The sequence below is a fragment of the Xiphophorus hellerii genome, chromosome 13 (genome assembly GCF_003331165.1).
Source record: "Xiphophorus hellerii strain 12219 chromosome 13, Xiphophorus_hellerii-4.1, whole genome shotgun sequence".
NCBI classification, from domain to species: Eukaryota; Metazoa; Chordata; class Actinopteri; order Cyprinodontiformes; family Poeciliidae; genus Xiphophorus; species Xiphophorus hellerii.
The window spans coordinates 1,629,341-1,646,938 of NC_045684.1; the positions used below are offsets into that span (position 1 = coordinate 1,629,341).

Sequence of the window (17,598 nt, forward strand, 5' to 3'; positions counted from 1 at the left end):
CCCTGTTATTTTCAAAATAAAATGTCGACAGCTTTACATATTAAGATAAAAAAAAAAGCCCAGTTAAGCTTTGAATAAAGCTATAGAAACATAAGAGGATTGACTCTGATTAACACTATGTCAATAGTTTTTCGAAAATATTATTTATTCCGTTTCATGACTGCAACGGGAAAGCTGCTGCTTTTACTTTGAAGAGCTCATATCGGAACTGTCGGGTTAACCTCGCCTCACTTTAAGCTAAACTTAGTTCGCTTCACGCTGCAAAACGAAACTTGCTGACCGAGTCCTCGTTTATAAAACAGTCCATTTTACTCGGAAAGCTTCAATATTTTGTTTGCAGGTTATCATTGAGTTCGACCGTTTGAGTCCACCATGTCCGGCCACGGTCACGGCCACGGACACAGCCACAGCTGCGGGTCGGAGGGGCAGCATGAGCCCGCAGAGAGAGGCGTGGAGTTCGGGTTGTATCAACGCATCGACCTGGAGAGACTCCAGTGTCTGAACGAGAGCAGGGACGGAGACGGACGGCTGGTGTTCAAGCCGTGGGACCAGCGGAACCTGCGAGACAAGGTACTGGGCAGAGCGGCGGTCAGGCTGTGAGCGCGATAAAATATTAGACTAGTAGCACCTTTTACAGAATAAACGACGCTTAACTAAGACCTGACATAAGAGTTTAATAGAAATAAAATAATGTATTAATTTCTGGACAGGCGTGAATAGTTTTTAGTCTGGCCATTGCCTTCCTGCTCTATTCCGCTCATTTCAAATCTCGTTAAAGGTTTAATCTGGACTTTCTCCCGTTCACTTCGATTCCTCTGGTAGTTTTTCTATCGGACCAATCACAGAGCATCTTCCTGTTTGAAGTAGAGGATGGCTGTTTACAGTGCATGAAGTATAATGTAAGCTTCTTAGCGTCGAACTGGCGCATTACATATAAAAACATTAGCTTGCGTAAAGTTTAAAACATCAACACAGTCAATGCCTCCACTAAGCAAACAGTCGAGAACTCAAACCCTCTGTAGGAAGCAAAGGGCTGTTTTTTTTTTTTTTTACCAGGCTACCTAGTTTCTATTAATCTGAAACTACCAGAGATTCACTGATCGCTCATTCAGATTGGAATCGGTAGATTTTTCATCGATCAGCGCTGATCAGCAAATAAAAATCTGATTCCCTCCTCTCTCCTGATTGTTTAATGCAGTGGTTCTCAAATATTTTCTGACCCCCACCCCACTATGGATTGTAATAAAATCCCCCCCCCCAAAATAGAAAAAAAAAATCAACTGGGCACACACATCGTTCAACCTGACATAAACCTAAACACTTATTTTGTTTTCAAACTCCACTGAAGTTTATTTCACACTTCAGGTTGCAACAAAACACACTATAAACCATCTTTACAGTGAAACACCTTTGTGTAACTGTTTTTTTTAAAATTATTTTTATGCAGCCATACCTCCTCCCTCCCCTGCAATGGCACTGCGCCCCCCCTTAGGGGGCGCTCCCCACACTTTGGGAACAACTGGTCCAAATTAAGAGCTCTCAGGATTGTTTGTAAAATTTGTTCTGATTTCTAATTCAGAGAGTCGGAGATCTGATTGAATCTGGTTAGGATGCCTCCATTGCGCCTCCTTCTGGCGCAATGGAGGCGCAATGGGTCTTTCCATCCTTTTCTGGAAAGACCCAGAAAAGGATTGAAGCTTGAGGATTTGAAAATGGAACTGTAAAAATCTTCACAGTGCAGATCCCAAACAAAGAAGCGTCTGACCATGTTTTTGTTTTCCTTTAGTATGTGGAGAGTGATGTGGATGAAGAGCTGCTGTTCAACATCCCGTAAGTCCTGCAATCACAATCATCATCATTACCCTGCTTTCTGTGTGCAATTTATCCTTTTAGCTTTTTTTTTGTATTTAGTTTTAAATATTGTTTCTTTAAACTTGAAAGGGTTAAAGTTCTTGGTATAAGCCCTTAGCGTCACCCTGAAGTCCCGCTGGGTGTAATTTCATTCGGTGCTTCTCTTCTCGTCTGTCCGCGTCCTCAGACTGACGCCGTCTCGTCTGTTTCAGTTTCACCGGCAGCGTGAAGCTGAAAGGCATCATCATCTCTGGAGAAAACGACGACTCTCATCCAGCAGAGATACGACTGTGAGTCTGTTGCGTCCCTCCCCCCCTCTAGGTGGCAGCATTGTGATTCTGCGTCTGATTGCTGTGTGCAGATACAAAAACATCCCTCAGATGTCGTTTGATGACACCGGCAGGGAGCCGGACCAAGCCTTCAGACTCAACAGAGACCCGCTGGCTGAGCTGGAGTATCCCACAAAGTGAGGAGTCACACTTCAGTTTCCAGACACTTTGAGCAGAAACATTAGAAATCAGAGGAGCTGCAGCCTTAAATTAAACTATTTTAGCTAAATGTAGGTTTCTCATTATCAGTTAGGTCCATGTTGCCTTTAAAAAATGAAATCTATTCATTTAGCATTTTCCAACTCTGAATGAATAAGAAAAGATGCTTCCAGACTTCTTAAAGAAATTGCTCGGTAAGCAAAGTAATTTTCAGGTTACCTACGATTATTTTCAGATAACAAATCAGTTTTAACTTAATCAAGCTCATGAATTCTATATTTTGAGTTAGTATTAAACTGCTAGCTCAACAAATATTGCTTAAGATTTTTTGTCTCCAACTGTTATTGAAATAAAATGAATTCAAGATAAAAAAATTCTCAAGATAATAAAAGAAAAACAATCAGGATCTTAAAATCTGGATTTAACAAGATGATGAAATTATTATCACATCAAATCAAGTAGGAAGCCCTTTTTTAATTTCATTATTTAGACAAGAGAAAAAACAAACTCGGTCTCAAATTCTTTCTCTTTAGACAATTAAAAATATTTTAGTATATTTATATAACAAGATATTCTGAGATAACAAAATTATAATGAAGCAAAATAAAAATCTTTAAATTCTGACTTCCTGAGATAATCAGTATTTTCATGCATAAATGAGGCCAAGATGTTGCCATCTGCCAAACTTCTAATAAAATAGATGTAAGATTGATATATCCTGATACACCAAGATAATGAAACTGCTAAACAATCTCAGTTTAAAGAAATAAACACATTCCACTAAAGATGTAATCTCAAGATATTGAGATAAAGGAAACTTAACATCTTTTATCTCAGTTTAACTAGAGAAGGGAACCGTTTCAGTGACACATTGGCTCAACAAATCGCTATCTTGAAATATGGAAATTAAATAAACTATTTTGACAAAATAAATCTTGAGATTTATGTATTTCTCTAATATGAGAAAATGAAGCTCCCAACAAAATAAACCTCTTGATATCTCCAGTTAATGTAAGATTTTTTTGAAATCTTTATTTCTTTTGCGAAATGAAGATACTGCACAGTTAGATGATGAAAATATTCACCCTCTAACGAGGTTTTTAAGGTGTTTGTCTTCGTTTTGGATGAACGTTTCTCTGTGAAATGTTCACACAGGAGTTATTTTTCCTTCCTGGAAGCCGTCGTTTTGACTTGTTTTTCTGTCGCTTGTCGTTTGCAGGATTGCTCGTTTCTCCAGCGTCCATCACCTCTCCATCCACATCTCTAAAAACTTTGGGGACGAGAACACCCGGGTGTACTACATCGGCCTGAGAGGGGAATATTCAGAGGTTTGTCTGGCATAAATCTGTCTGTTCTCGTCTTCTGATCAGAGGAAGTTTAGATCGTTCTGCTGAATCTGCAGATTTAATGCACTGTGCCCAAAAATGTCGAGCTTTAATTATTCTGGGGGGCCACAGAATTCTTTGTATTTTTCTTCTTTATTGTAATTAAAAAAAAAAACCCTCAACATTTGAATTAAATAAGTGGATGGGTTTTTTTTTTTGTCTTTTCACCAACAAAAACAGGATGTGGCTCACACATATTTAGTTTTGCCATGCCCAAGTCCAAATTTTAGTAATAGTCACTGGATGTTTGTTGTCCCTTTTTACTATGAAAATAAATTAAATTCAAAACAAAAACCTTAAATTTTCTGTGGTAAGATGTTAAATTGTCTGAATCTTTTTTGAAAGGTCTGGCATCAGTGAAATTTGCGCCCTAGCGTTGTTTTTAAATGTGTATCAGCATCCACTGCCTTCTTAAATTCTGATCAAGGACCGCCAGAAATCATTCCAAAGACTGAAAATGGCCCCTGAGCCGCAATTTGGACACCCCTGGTTTAACATCTTTCTGCTCTGTTCCCTGTAAGACTCACAGACATGAAGTGACCATCTGTAACTACGAGGCGGCAGCAAACCCAGCAGATCACAAAGTAGAGAGCATCATCCCGCAGACCAACTTCATCTCCTGAGAACTGGAGGAGAAGAGGAAGAAGTTTTAGCGGCGTTTGCTGAAGGCCTAAATGTCAAACAGGAAGTCCAGCGCTGCTTTTGGGCAGTGAGGAGGGGTTCAAGTGGGAGCGAGCGCTGTAATCTTGGAAACTGGTGTGCTTCTATTGTTTCCATGGCAACATGCTCAACAGCATTGGCAAAGATGCATGAAAGCTTTTTTGTTTTTTTTAATCTTCTGTGATGAATTGTGCTGTTAAATAAAGCGAGGAAGGGAGGAGGACAGGGTCAGCTATTTGTTAGGTGAACATCTTGGTTGCCATGACAACGGCCTGGATTCATTATTCGCTGCAACACTGGAACGTTTTCAGGTTTAAATCATGAACAGCTTTGCTTGATTCAGTGTTTCTGCACATGAAAGGTGATGAAGATCTCAAGCCTTTCCTCATCTTTTCTGATGCTTAACAATAATAAATAAGATGCTACGATAACTTTGACCTTTCTGTGATTTTTTTATGCACCCAGAAGTGGCTGCTGCCCCCTGCTGGACGTTTGTACTGAGTTTATGTCTTCTGTAAATGTGAGTCAGGTCGGTGTAACTGGCAAAAATGTTTCAGCAGATTTGGTGTTTGCAGAACCAACTTCAGGTCAGCATAGATCCACAATGTGAAGCTCTGATAGATCTACAAGCACTAGATCTACTGCAAAAACAGCGTACTAAAATAAAATAATCATGTTATATTTCAGTTCAAGAAATGTTATATTTTAGACCAAAAAATGAAATACAAAAAGCTATTTGTTCCCCTTTTGTAGTCAAAAACAAGTGAACTAAAATTTTTATTTTTTTTCTCTGACATCTCTTAACTTCGCTCCGTGACATCACTGATGGAAAAAAAGTGCTTCTAAAAAAAGACCCATAAAAATATATCACAAATACAGTTTGCTAGATTTGTATATTTTTTCGATGTTCTTGCTCATCTATGTCTATATGTTGTGAAAAAATAAAATATTTTTTTATTATGCAACAAAAGAAAATAATTTAGTTAGTTTCAAATAAAAACACAAATTATCAACATGTACACCGAGCCAGACCGTTTATTCTGGTTATTTATTTATTTTACTGGTTTTGTGGTTAAAACAAAATGAACTAAGAAAAATATATATATATTGTTAGTTTTTCTTTATTGGTCTTTTAGAAAGACAAATGACCAGGATATACACGGAACCGGACCGTTTCTACTGGATCGTTTCTAGTTATTTAGTTTATATTTTTAAAAATCGATATTTAGTTGTTTTTTTTTAAAAAATAAAGCATTAAAACCCTAAAACTTTTTTTTTTTAAAACCCTAAAACGTAAAGGTGGGCTGTGGTTTGTGTGTGACGTCACTTTCCGGCCCCGCCTCCTCTTACAGTGCGCAGAGTACCGGAAGTTCCGTCGTGAACTGGGACAGCAAGCGGTGAGTGTGTGAATCTGAGCGGGCTAAGGGCTAATTCTGTGTTTTTAAACGCTTTATTCTGGTTCGAAACGAACCTTACGAGATATTTCATTGTTTAAGGGGTATTCTGTGCTGCTGGTCAAAAAAGAGGTCAAAAATTAAATATGGTTCCGGTTCTGGGGACGGAGGGGGGATGGAAGAAGCCACCGGCAGAGGACAATACACTCGATATTGTGTGTGTTTGTGTGTAGCGGATCTTCCTCTGGCTAACCCGGTTTAGCAGTGTGTGTGTGCGGCAGATAAAGCGGGATTAAAGCCCGCAGTGGGGCTGGGAGTCGCTTCGAGTGGATTTTTGGGGCGGTTGGGGCTTTGAGTTCCACCTCCAACGAGAATTAAAGCCGAACTGCGGCCATTCATTGTTTCTGCGCCCCAGCGACAGCCGTTTCCTCCTTCGATGCTAACTCATTCAAATCAGATGAAAATCACCTTTAACTCGCTAATGGTGAGGCCAGGGGCCCCGGCAGCTGCTGGAGGAGCCGCAGGGGCCCCCGGACCCGGGATGGCGGAAACCTGCCGCTATGTGCCGCATATCGATGATCCTGCTGCTGATCTGGGATCAGCGTTGGACTGCAGCACCTCTGCTGTGTTTTTCTGTTCAGTGTAATTGAAGTCACGCAGGAAGGAGAGACCTCGTGGTTTTCTGATCTCTGCTGCGTTTATTGGATTAAATCAGATCAGTGAGAATAATTAACACATTTAGAGATAAAGTAAAAACAATAATGGAGTATCTTCTGCCTAATTCTACATCATTTCCTGTTGATGTGTTTTAGATTCAGTTCTCCAGACTCGTTTTCTTCTTAATTTGGCTAATTTATCCTCCATTTAGATCAGGGGTCTCAAACTCCAGTCCTCAGGGCCGCAGTCCTGCAACTTTTAGATGAGCCTCTGCTGCAGCACCTGAACAGAATAATTAGGTCATTAAGGCTCTGGAGAACTGATCTACACCAGGAGGAAGTAATTAAGTCATTTCATTCCAGTGTTTTGTACCTGTGGCTCATCTAAAAACTGCAGGTCTGCGGCCCTCGAGGACTGGAGTTTGAGACCCCTGATTTAGATGAATACTTTTCATATTTTTGCACTTTTACTTAAATAACCTACTACTTCACTACTAGCTTTAGTGCGACTCTCTCCTCTTCCTCACTCAGAGTTGCACAGATTTCCTGGTAAGTGTTGGAAATGGTCTCTGGTCGATAAGCGGCTGACTGAAGGCTTCTTTCTCTCCTGTTAACCCAGAAATAAACACAACAGTCTGTTTTTATCTGGTTGTTCTGCACGATGCTATAGTTTCACTCAGTGTTATTGTTCAGTCTGAATGAAATTATTTGGGTTTTCAAACTTTAATACTGTTCCATTACCTAAATATTATGAATATCCATTTTCTTCCATTAATTATTTTCTTTCTTTCACCCTTTCTTTTGCTCTTTCACTCTTTCTTCCTGTTGCTCTTTCTTTCTCTTGTTTTTTCTTTCACTCTTTCCATCTGTCTTTTGCTCCTTTCACTCTTTTCATTTTTTGCTTTTTCCTTCTTTCTCTAGTTCTTTCTTTCTGCCCTCTTGTCTCATTTGTTTTTCCGTCTCCTTTCCTCGTCTCCTTTCCTTACTTTGTTTTTTGTATTCTTTGCTTATTTCCTTCCTCCCTTCCAGTTTTTGCTTTTTGCCAAATACTTAATTATTATTTAAAACTTGGTTCTTGTAGAAATTTCTGCAGTAAATTTATAGTGAAGTTTAGTAATTTAGATTTTAAAATGATGAATATGAAAGTCTGAATAATATGAGTCTGGAAAAATCTGGAATTTTGGAAGGAGAAATTGCGTAGAAACGCCGTTGACACTCAGATGAAAACATGAAAAGCATCTGTCTAGTTTACGAATCGATCCACGTATTATTTGTAGTTATCTCTGGGATTCTTATGAAATATAGATAATATTTTAAAACGGATCCTCCTCCAGCGAGAAGATGGTAAAAACATGTCAGATGAAACATGAAGCACTTTGCGGAGCAAACAGAAAGTCCATCAGATCCGGTCGGTTTGAGAGTCTGAATCCCAGCAGATGCTGAGGCTATTTTTACCCACCTTCCTCCTCCAGAAGCTCAGAGCGATCCGATGTTTCTTAGAGAAATCCCACACAGCGACGACAGACGCCATGAATCTGCTGACCAGCGCGGCTCGCGCCTCAGTCTTTCACAGCCATTTCATTCTTCACTCAATTCTATTTGTTTTTATTCAGTCTGAGTCTCGGACCAGAACTCTGCCGAGCCGAACTTTCTGCTGTTTAAATCAGACTGGATTTGTTCACCGAAGCTTAAATGTGATGCCTTTCTAATAATCTCAAATATAAAAAACAGGTTGATTTAATATTAAGTACTTTAAGTTTGAAATATTGTTTATTTTCTCACAATGGGGAAATTTAGATGCAACAGTAGCATAAAGTATGTAGGTCCACACAAAAGTTAAGTGTTAAAACATATATTTAAAACTGGATTTAGATCAATATACTGTAATAATTAGGCCTGTCGCAATAACAATTTTTAGTAAATTGTCCCAGAAGTTATTGCGATAAATGATGTTGTTTTGAGAAATATAATGGAAATGGCTTCGAAATGCAAAAACTTATTCTCAAAGATAAATAAACCTTAAACAAAAACTAACAAATATTTAACTAGAACTGGAAGACATTTTAAATATCCAAAATAAATAGAAAACAAATCAAATAAATTATGAAGTCTCTGTAAACAAAGTTGTCCTTAAAAAAAGGTTAGTTCAGACCAAAACACCAGACTGAAGATTTTATCATCCAGTTTTTTTTAAAGAGAAAAATTATAAATGGATTTTATTGAGCTCATTCTAACCGATTATTGCGCCAGACCTGTTGAATAGTTTTTTTTAGGGCGCTGATGTAGTAAAGAAAAGATTGCGTTTGTTTGACAGAGAGTAAGCCGACGGGTGATTAAAGGATTATATGTGTAATATTTTCTTTGTGTTTAGTATTTTTTCTGCGGCTGAAAAGATTCAAGTAGATGGATGTTGTTCTTGTCAACTAAAGGTGCTTGAAGCGTTCTCTCTATTCACCCTGAATTAAATATTGAGAATTAAAAACATTTTATCCCCAGATCAAGTGATTTGAAGCTAACTGAGAATCTAAGCCACTTGATTTTTATGTCCCAACACTTCCTCATTCTTTCTCTTTGTATTGCTCATCTATTACTCATTTATCCAGTCACATGTTTCCAGTTCTGCTTCAGAGCAGCCATGGAATTTCAACAGCGAAAGGTTGAACATTAAGCTTGGCGTTTGGGACATTCCTTCGTCTCCTCGTCGTCTGTTTACTGATGAGGCAGCGCGCCATCCGACCTTCCTGTTTTCCTTCCTTTTTGTCCTCACATCGTCCTAGAGCTTTTACCGTAAAACATCCTGATCGCTCAGACTTCCAAGCACTTCCTAACTGCTGAAACCTTCTTGTTTTGTCACATTTCAAATGCAAAATAAACATAAATCAAATTATAATGTATTAAGTAAAACTTTTTTATATATTCAGCCCCTTTTACAGCCCCTCTTAAATAAATTCAATCTAAATAAGAAATGCATTCCTGTAATTTGAACTTTTATATTAATAAAGCTTTTCTGTGAAGATCTAAGAGGTTAGTTGTTTCCCTCATGATGCAAGCCTTAAATTACATGTATAACAATCTTTAAAAGTCTTATGACCAATCCCCTCTAGAGACACAAAGGGCAACAAGATGGAAATAAACATTGATTATTAATATTGGCCCAGTTTCACTTATTAGAAAACGTCAAATAGCGATCGATGCTAATGCCGATATATCATGACGATTCCTGATGTATCACGTATCTCCAGTGTTTTACCCGCAGGCTGCTGATCGTTGTGTTGTCTCCTGATTACAGCACCCCCTACAGTGTATGTGTGGCAACAACATGTCAGTGCCGCTGCTAGCCGAGGCTGTGACGGTGTCCGGGACACAGAAGGAGACCGCGGCGGTGAGTCGACCAATATGTTCCTGACTCTGCTTGACTCAGCACTTTTCTGCTGGACTGGCAAGTACAGACACCAAGGAGCAGCTAGAAGCTCCGATAAATCAAATATTGACATATTTTCTCCATTGTTATTACTGAATTTGACATCACGTGACTGTCGTTCGCCACGCATGCGCCTTGCTATAAATCGAGACTATCTGACGGCGAGAAAATCATATAATCACGCAAATAATGTGAAAAAGTGACGCCATGTTTTACTATTAATTGTCAACACTACAACAGTGGGATAACAAGAGCCAAGAGTGTCGCATTTCACTGGTCAGTAAAAAGTTTTAATTAAAAATGTGGAGAAAGTGGAAAGTAGGTCAGTCATGCTAGCTTAACTTTGACAACCGGAACATAAACATGCTCTGTGTGTTTCGGTTAGGCGACCCACACATCTACTCCCTTCTGACAGATAGAAAGTAGATCAGGTGTTTAAACTAGCTAAGTAACCACCGCTCATGTTCATTCAAACACTCATCAATAATCGCAACATAAACACCAAGCTTGAAAACATAACAGTGTAACGGACTGGATGTTCAGTTTTGGGGGGTTTATGTCCATTTTTTTGTGGGGGGGAAATATTTGTGTGTTTTTAGGCGTTGGTGTTCCTGTTGCATTTGAACGTTACCTCTGCCCGGTTGGCTGGCGGTGCTGTTGTCATGCAGTTGCCAGGGCAACGGGTCTAGGTGTAGCGTAAAGCCGACGCAGAGCGAGACAGAAAAGGAATGATTCTGAATGGGTTTGACCTATTTTTAATGTTATTTTCCCTTTGTTGTGGCATAATTACTATAAGTTTAATATGCGGAAAAAACTGGACTACTCGTGATTCATGATTGTTATAAATATGGCGATATTGATGAACATGATTCATTGCATAGTAATACCTGCAGCTAGTAGGCGATGTCCAATCCAATGTTGCTGATTTTATCTGCTAGGAAGCTTAAAGGGTTACAGTTTGGGATTCAGGATGTTTTTCTGTCTGTGCTGCAGGTGATCTTCCTTCATGGATTAGGAGACACAGGGTGAGCACCTCACATGTTTTTATCCTCTAATGAATTTCCTTTCAGCCTGACCATTTTAAGTCCCTTCAGGCATAGAAAGGCTGCGAAACCACTCAGGGTGGCAGCACCTTGAAGTAACTCGGTTACAAATAAAAAAATAAAATGTTTTTGTATTTGAATATATCTCTTTAATTTTTGCTGATTGATTTAATAATTTAAAGACAGACTTTCTCACTAGGTCATATCTGCTTCATTAAAGTTAACAATGCTCCGTTAACAACAGCCCACCTCCCCACTGTTGAAGCTTTGCAACTTTGTTGCAATAATTATCGACTTTTCAGAAAAAATCAGTATCGGCCAAAATTAGAGTCAGCAAGTCGGTCCGAAAATTGCAATCAGTTTTTTCCTATTTTCTGTATTAATATAATTACGTATTGTGATCTTGTACACCATATTTAGAGCATGTTTTAAGTAATTGCAGTAAGAAAAACAAGGTCTTTAACCAAAAATGGCAAAATATCCAATTAGTTTTTTTGTGACTCTTTAATGCTTCTTTTTTTTAATTAAAATTAGCTGGAATTTATGAATAGGAAGAAAAGCAAATTTATTTTATTTATTGGTTTATTTGATGGAGACAAACACACAGCCGTCCCTTGCCTGCATCATGGTACTTATTATATAATTTGCAGCACTTGTCCTTAATGAGTTTTATTAAAAACTTTCTAAAAGCTATTAAGAAGTGGAATTGTAATAATGTAAAACAATAAAACATGATATTGGCAACATATGAAAAATCATATAGCAAAGAAATTAAAAACATGACAATAAAAAAGAAACATTAATTAAATATTATCTAATTATCTGTGAGAATTATTTTCATCTCCTGACTGTGGCTTTGAGTCGATTTATCTAAAATGTATTCAGTGTTTTCCTCAGTCAGACCTCTGTACAAATTTACAAAACTGTAAAAATCCTTTTTCTTTTTTTATGAGCCAGGTTTGTTTGTTGTTGGATTTATTTTTTTATCTGCTTCCTGTTTTCCATCAGGCACGGGTGGGCCGACTCTCTGACGGGGATCCGGCTGCCTCACGTCAAGTTTATCTGCCCTCACGCGTAAGTCTGCTGCCGTTTATCTCACCTGAACTGCTGTTCTGCCCCCCCTGACGCCTTTTTGCCCCGCAGGCCTAAAATCCCCGTCACTCTCAACATGAGGTCCCTGATGCCTGCGTGGTGAGTAGCTCTGATGAACGCCACCGCCTCTCAGCTCAAAACTGGCTGCCTTTGTTTCCCTGGAAACCACAATAGGCTCCCATGTTGCCTTTGATAATAGTGCGATTGTGAGTATTGATCCCTTGTTGTGTGTTTTTTTTTTTTCTTGACTCCGGTTTTGTGTGCGCAGGTTCGACCTCATGGGCCTGAGCCCCGACGCTCCGGAGGACGAAGCCGGAATCAAAAAGGCTGCAGAAAACAGTGAGTTTGAACGCAGCGTGCCATTTGAAACAAAACGGCCACATTCACCTCTGAAGCCAGCCTGAAATAGCTCGCAAAGTGGCGCTTTCTGCCACGCATCTGATTGGTCGACTGCAGCAATTTAATCAGGGGAACTGGCAGCAGTGGAAAGAAGATTATTTCACCACAACACTGCAGCAATCATAACCATAATAATAATAATAATGAAGTGATGGGCTGAATTATCAGAGTCTAAGCTGGTGTAATTGATAGTTTGTTGTGCAGAACTTGTTGAAATGAGCAGCTTTCCTTACAGTAGTAAATGACAGATGGTGTTTTAGAAATGGGTCAGAAACCTTGTTTATTGATTTAAAGATTGAGTATTTCGTTTCACATAGTGCCTTTTCATACCATAATTAAGAAACTATGTTACCTTCACTTTTTATATATGTATATGTCAAATATGACTTAAAAGAAATTTGACTTCCTGATTTAACTTATTGAAACTGGGCCACTGTCTCTCTAAAAACTCTGCCTCAGGAAGTCATACCAACATGGCTTCTCTGATTTCTCACTGAGAAGTAGCTCCTATCATGAGCTCAGCAGTTCCACCAGGTGTTTGCTAATTGCTGCTAGCTAGTCTGAAGGAGCTCAGTGGGGGAGTGGTGGCAGAGGGCTGCTCTGCTCTGAACTCGTTAGCTTGGAGGCCTTATGACTATTATCATGTTTTTATGCTAGTATATCTTTTTGCCTTGTAATATTATGACTTTATTTTCATGTTATTATTATTTTATTCTTGTACAACTTATATTATTATGACTTTCTTCAGGTAATATTATGACTTTATTCTTGTACAGTTTTATTCTCATATGATTTTTTTCTTGTATTATTACAACTTAATTCTGGTATTATTTTGACTAGTTCAAATTTGACTCGTTCATTTCTTCCGTCACTAAATGGTTTTGTTTCTGTCTCCAGTTAAGGCCATAATCGAACACGAGGCCAGAAACGGGATTCCTCCTCACCGTATAATCATCGGTGGATTCTCTCAGGTCAGATAGCGGCTCACGTTGATTCTGTGTTTGTTCTTAAACCAGACCAGGTCCTAGTAAACGTTTTGCTGTCGTTTCTCCTCCCCACCTCAGGGTGGCGCTTTGTCCTTATACACCGCTCTGACCTGCCAGCACCAGCTGGCCGGCGTGGTGGCCCTCAGCTGCTGGCTCCCTCTTCACAAGAGTTTCCCTTCGGTAGGTCGTGGCTCGGCTGGAGCCGCCCCGTCACGTTCTGCGCTGGTTCTGTTGCTCAGGTAGAACCACTGTGTGTCTTCTGTTCCCGCAGGCGTCGAGCGGCAACAAGAACATCCCAATCCTGCAGTGCCATGGAGAGATGGACATGATGGTGCCCGCACAGTTCGGCGCCTTGACGGCAGAGAAGCTCAAATACATAGTTAACCCTCAGATGGTCACCTTTAAAACCTACCCAGGCGTTCAGCACTCCTCCTGTCCTGAGGTACGTCTGCATCTTATTGCAGTCTGGGGACGCACCGATTTACTTTTTTTACCCTTTTCACCTCCGATACCGATATCTAAGATTTAATATCAGCTGATCCGATACAGAAGAACACCTGTTTGTGTTTATTTTAAACACAAACATAAATGTACTGAATTACAAATTAATTTGATAACTGTGCAGTAGTACAGCACATTGAAATACACCAAAGGCTTCACAAGCTTGATCAAACATGGAAAAACAACTTTAATTTGTTCAGTCAGTTAAATTAGGAGAAAATAGTCTATGTAAAATAAATAATAAGTTGACAAAAACAATAGATTGGAGAAAATAACAAACTTTTTCTCACATGGTTCAGAAAGTTCAATCAGGAATTCTAAATGTAAAATAAATAATAAAGCAATACTTGGCTCAGGGCAGAAAGCATAGAAATAGACTGAATAGATCTTCCCTTATGGATCAAACTCATTGTCACTGATACCTGATCTAGAATTTTCTTCAATATCGGGCCGATACAGATATTGATATCAGATCGGTGGATCTTTAATCCGGTCGTCATCATCAGGAAGGTCACTTTAATGTTGGCTTTTTAATGACTCTTTGGTGTGATTATGAATCATAAAGCCGTATGTTAGTAAAATATTATTGAATTTGAATTAAACTTGAGCTCTCAGTTCTTGTTCTTATAAATCTTTGTAGACGTTTGTTTTGTGATGGTTCCACCCTGGAAAAGCGGAGAACAAAAAGAGTCTGTCGTTCCTGCTGGTGATGATCGGATGGAAACGAACATTAGAAGCTTTTACTTCTGTGAGATTATTATTTATTAATTGATTATTAATCTGTTCTGATCTCTTTTAGGAAATGTTGGCTGTAAGGGAATTTATTGAGAAGTATTTGCCCCGGATTTGACCTCACCTCATTCCAACTGTGACGCCCTCCGAGACACTGACCTCTGACCCCTGATCTGCTCTCCTGCAGGAAACAGCCATGAGAACCCCGACCCCCTCACACACACACACACACACACACACACACACACACACACACACACACACACACACATTTAACAGGCAATTTAATCCGCAGAGCTGAACAGCGCTCTTCATACAGTCCAACTTGTCGAGTCTCGGCGTTCGGAGGGAGAAACTGTCGCTGCACATTCCCCCTTTTTTAATTTAAATCCTCCATCTGTTGCCTCTCTTCTTTTCCTTTTTTTTTTTTTTTTACCTCATCTTGTTTTCTTGTATCAGCTTGTATCAGTCATCGCCTCACTGCCACACTTCCTTTCGAGTTACTGGAAAACCAGCGATGAGTCTGAGTCGCATCATCCGACCTGCTGGGGGCGCTGTCAGACTGGTCGGATGTTTACAAACAGCTATTGCTTCTCCACCTTTAGCACATTAGCTGCAGGTTTTATAGGAAAAGAAAGGACGTAGAATCTGTTTTAACTCTTTTCAGACATCTTGGTCAGACATTCTGACAGCCTTTATAAACGACTAAAGCTGTTTGCATTAAAAAAAGCATATTTTTATTTGAAGGATGTAAAATTGGATCAAAATCTGATGAAAACCATTTCGGGTATGAAATATGCAGCAATGTTGGTCACATTACTACATCAAATCTGCAGTATTCGTTCGTAGAACCTAAATTTGTCCAATTTGAATACCTGCAACGTTGTGGCAGAGCAACAGTAAGCAGCAAGCTTATGACCCTGACTGTCTCCTTTGAGTTTGATCAGAAACAGCAGCTTGGAAAGAAAAACTTAAACTCCTTGTTAATTTATTTTGATTTTAATAGCAAGAAACGCTGCAGGTTTGTTAAAAGGATTCTTGGTGGGATCCCTCTGGGCATCACAAATCAGTAAATGTGAGATCTTGGCTTCCTTTTGAGAAATAACAAAAAATAGTAATGAATAAAATAAAATAAATGAAAAATACCAGAAAATAATAGATAAAAAAACATATTAATTCTTGTTTTTGGCACCAAACAGAACTCTCTGTTTGACCCACCCAACAGATTATTTAGATTTTTTCTTTCTGGTCATAGATAACTGCAGGAAAATGTGATTAACTGACTAATAAAGACCATATACCAGAGGTTTGATCAGTGGTCACTATCTGTCCTGTGTAACAACAGTCAGCTGACCCAAATGGGCGATACGATCAAAACAAAACCAAATTTGAGTAATCTTCTTCTGACCTTTAATATCTATCATTTTTTAAAATACTTCTCTACAAAACAAAAGCATAAGTCATAGTTTAAATAGATTATTTGGAAGTGGTTTGTTTACAGGTTTGAAAGAATCAGAATGTTAACGTATTTGTGTGGCTTAATCTGTTTGTGTATCATTTGACCTCTGACCTGTTAGCTTAGCGGCTAGCCAGGCGTGAATATTCTCGTCTGCATTGTTCCCGTTAATCATGTCTGAAAAGGCCTTTTATAACGAAACTCTTCTGTGTCCGACTCGGTTACTGGGAGAGCTGGTTTTCCACCATTGCATCCATTCCACATTCTGCAGCCTGTCCGGGTCTGTTTATGGAAACACGCACACACAGAATCCCAGGAACTGATGCTTTTCCTATTTTTAAATGTGAGAAAATTAAGTGACTTGTGTAAAACGTAATCCAAGTGAAATAAAGCAAATGAATGACTGTTCCTGCCAGCCTGTTTCTTTCAGAGCTGTAAAACCTTTGTGTTGATTCTGTGTCAGACTTTGATTTTTCCAAAAATCACAGGAACATGAGACCCGCACAGACTGCACATCACCAGTCGTTTCACTGCGCCTCCCATCATTCCCAGTTATGTTGGAGCAGATTTTATCCTCCCTCTTCATATCCATCCATGATGCCAAGGAGTTCCAGAGTTCCAGACCTTTTAATCCCAGAGAAAATCCAGAAATTCTCATTTTTCCTCCTGCTGTAACCTGCTAACAGAGCGACAGATTAAAGATCTCAAGTTAAACTCCAGTTAAGGTTTTTAGAATTGGCCTGAAGCTCATTCATTTCTGTTTAGAGGAACAGTTTAGGTTTCAGCCTTTTCTGGTTGGATGACGTCTTCTGATCTCAAAGACGTCAGTTTTGATTGTTCACAAGTCAATGAATGTTTCTTGTGTCCTTCAGTGTTTCCATATTTCCGTCTCAGTCTTTGATCCCAGCCGTTTTTTTGGAATCTGTTCCTGTTATTTTTTAATGTCTTTTCTTTCTCCCCCTTTGATTGTTTTGTTAATGTTGTGTATCTTTTTCATCGTCATCTCATCCTCTTTTTGTCTGATGATGATGATGAGCATTAAGAAGACGTGTTGAGGTGAGGCTGATGGTCTCTCCGCTCATTTTGTTCCCTAAACAGTTTTCTGCGGAATAAACGATCCAAAAAAATTTGAAATAACAGAGAATGTCTGAGTTTTTGTTTGATTTAAAAGAGTTTATTCAACAACAAAAAAAAACACAGAAGAAAAGTAAGTAATGAAAACGTTTCCACTCTTCCTCAAACAGTCTGCCTTTAATTAAGCTGATAGTTCCAGGTTGTATTTTGGCCCATTTCCTGGAATGAATACATCCATTCCAGCAAATATACTGGAGGAAATACTAGATTCCAGTATCTATACTGGAGGAAATCTTTGAATCTGTTGGATGTGGAGCTGGAAGCTAGGAAGGACAACCAGAATAAGGCTTTATTTCGATTTACCGGTTATCAATATCTGCCCATTATTTTCATATCGGTGCATCCCTAAAATGGTTTGCCAATGCAATACGACAGCGCCTCCAACAGGTGGCGTCTTTTT

General features: G+C 39.0%; 2 protein-coding genes across 4 annotated transcripts; both read left to right on the forward strand.

Moving 5' to 3' along the window:
• The first annotated feature begins 213 nt into the window (after nucleotides 1-213).
• On the forward strand, nucleotides 214-4,815 carry pithd1 (PITH (C-terminal proteasome-interacting domain of thioredoxin-like) domain containing 1). Its single transcript, XM_032580301.1, has 6 exons — nucleotides 214-570; nucleotides 1,787-1,830; nucleotides 2,064-2,141; nucleotides 2,213-2,317; nucleotides 3,559-3,667; nucleotides 4,246-4,815. Exons 1-6 carry the CDS (start codon nucleotides 373-375, stop codon nucleotides 4,345-4,347), a joined length of 636 nt encoding a protein of 211 aa, XP_032436192.1. The 5' UTR covers nucleotides 214-372; the 3' UTR covers nucleotides 4,348-4,815.
• A 908-nt stretch (nucleotides 4,816-5,723) lies between these two features.
• lypla2 (lysophospholipase 2) lies at nucleotides 5,724-17,198 on the forward strand. 3 transcript variants are annotated; one of them, XM_032579933.1, is made up of 10 exons: nucleotides 5,724-5,781; nucleotides 9,677-9,816; nucleotides 10,849-10,880; nucleotides 11,907-11,972; nucleotides 12,042-12,089; nucleotides 12,259-12,329; nucleotides 13,287-13,360; nucleotides 13,454-13,555; nucleotides 13,647-13,817; nucleotides 14,676-17,198. In XM_032579933.1, exons 2-10 carry the CDS (start codon nucleotides 9,739-9,741, stop codon nucleotides 14,724-14,726), a joined length of 693 nt encoding a protein of 230 aa, XP_032435824.1. In that variant the 5' UTR covers nucleotides 5,724-5,781; nucleotides 9,677-9,738; the 3' UTR covers nucleotides 14,727-17,198. The 3 variants fall into 3 exon arrangements, with proteins under 3 accessions (XP_032435824.1, XP_032435825.1, XP_032435823.1); XM_032579934.1 differs by having other exon boundaries at nucleotides 5,728-5,781; nucleotides 9,724-9,816; XM_032579932.1 differs by lacking the exons at nucleotides 5,724-5,781; nucleotides 14,676-17,198 and having other exon boundaries at nucleotides 9,706-9,816; nucleotides 13,647-13,919.
• Nucleotides 17,199-17,598: the final 400 nt, after the last annotated feature.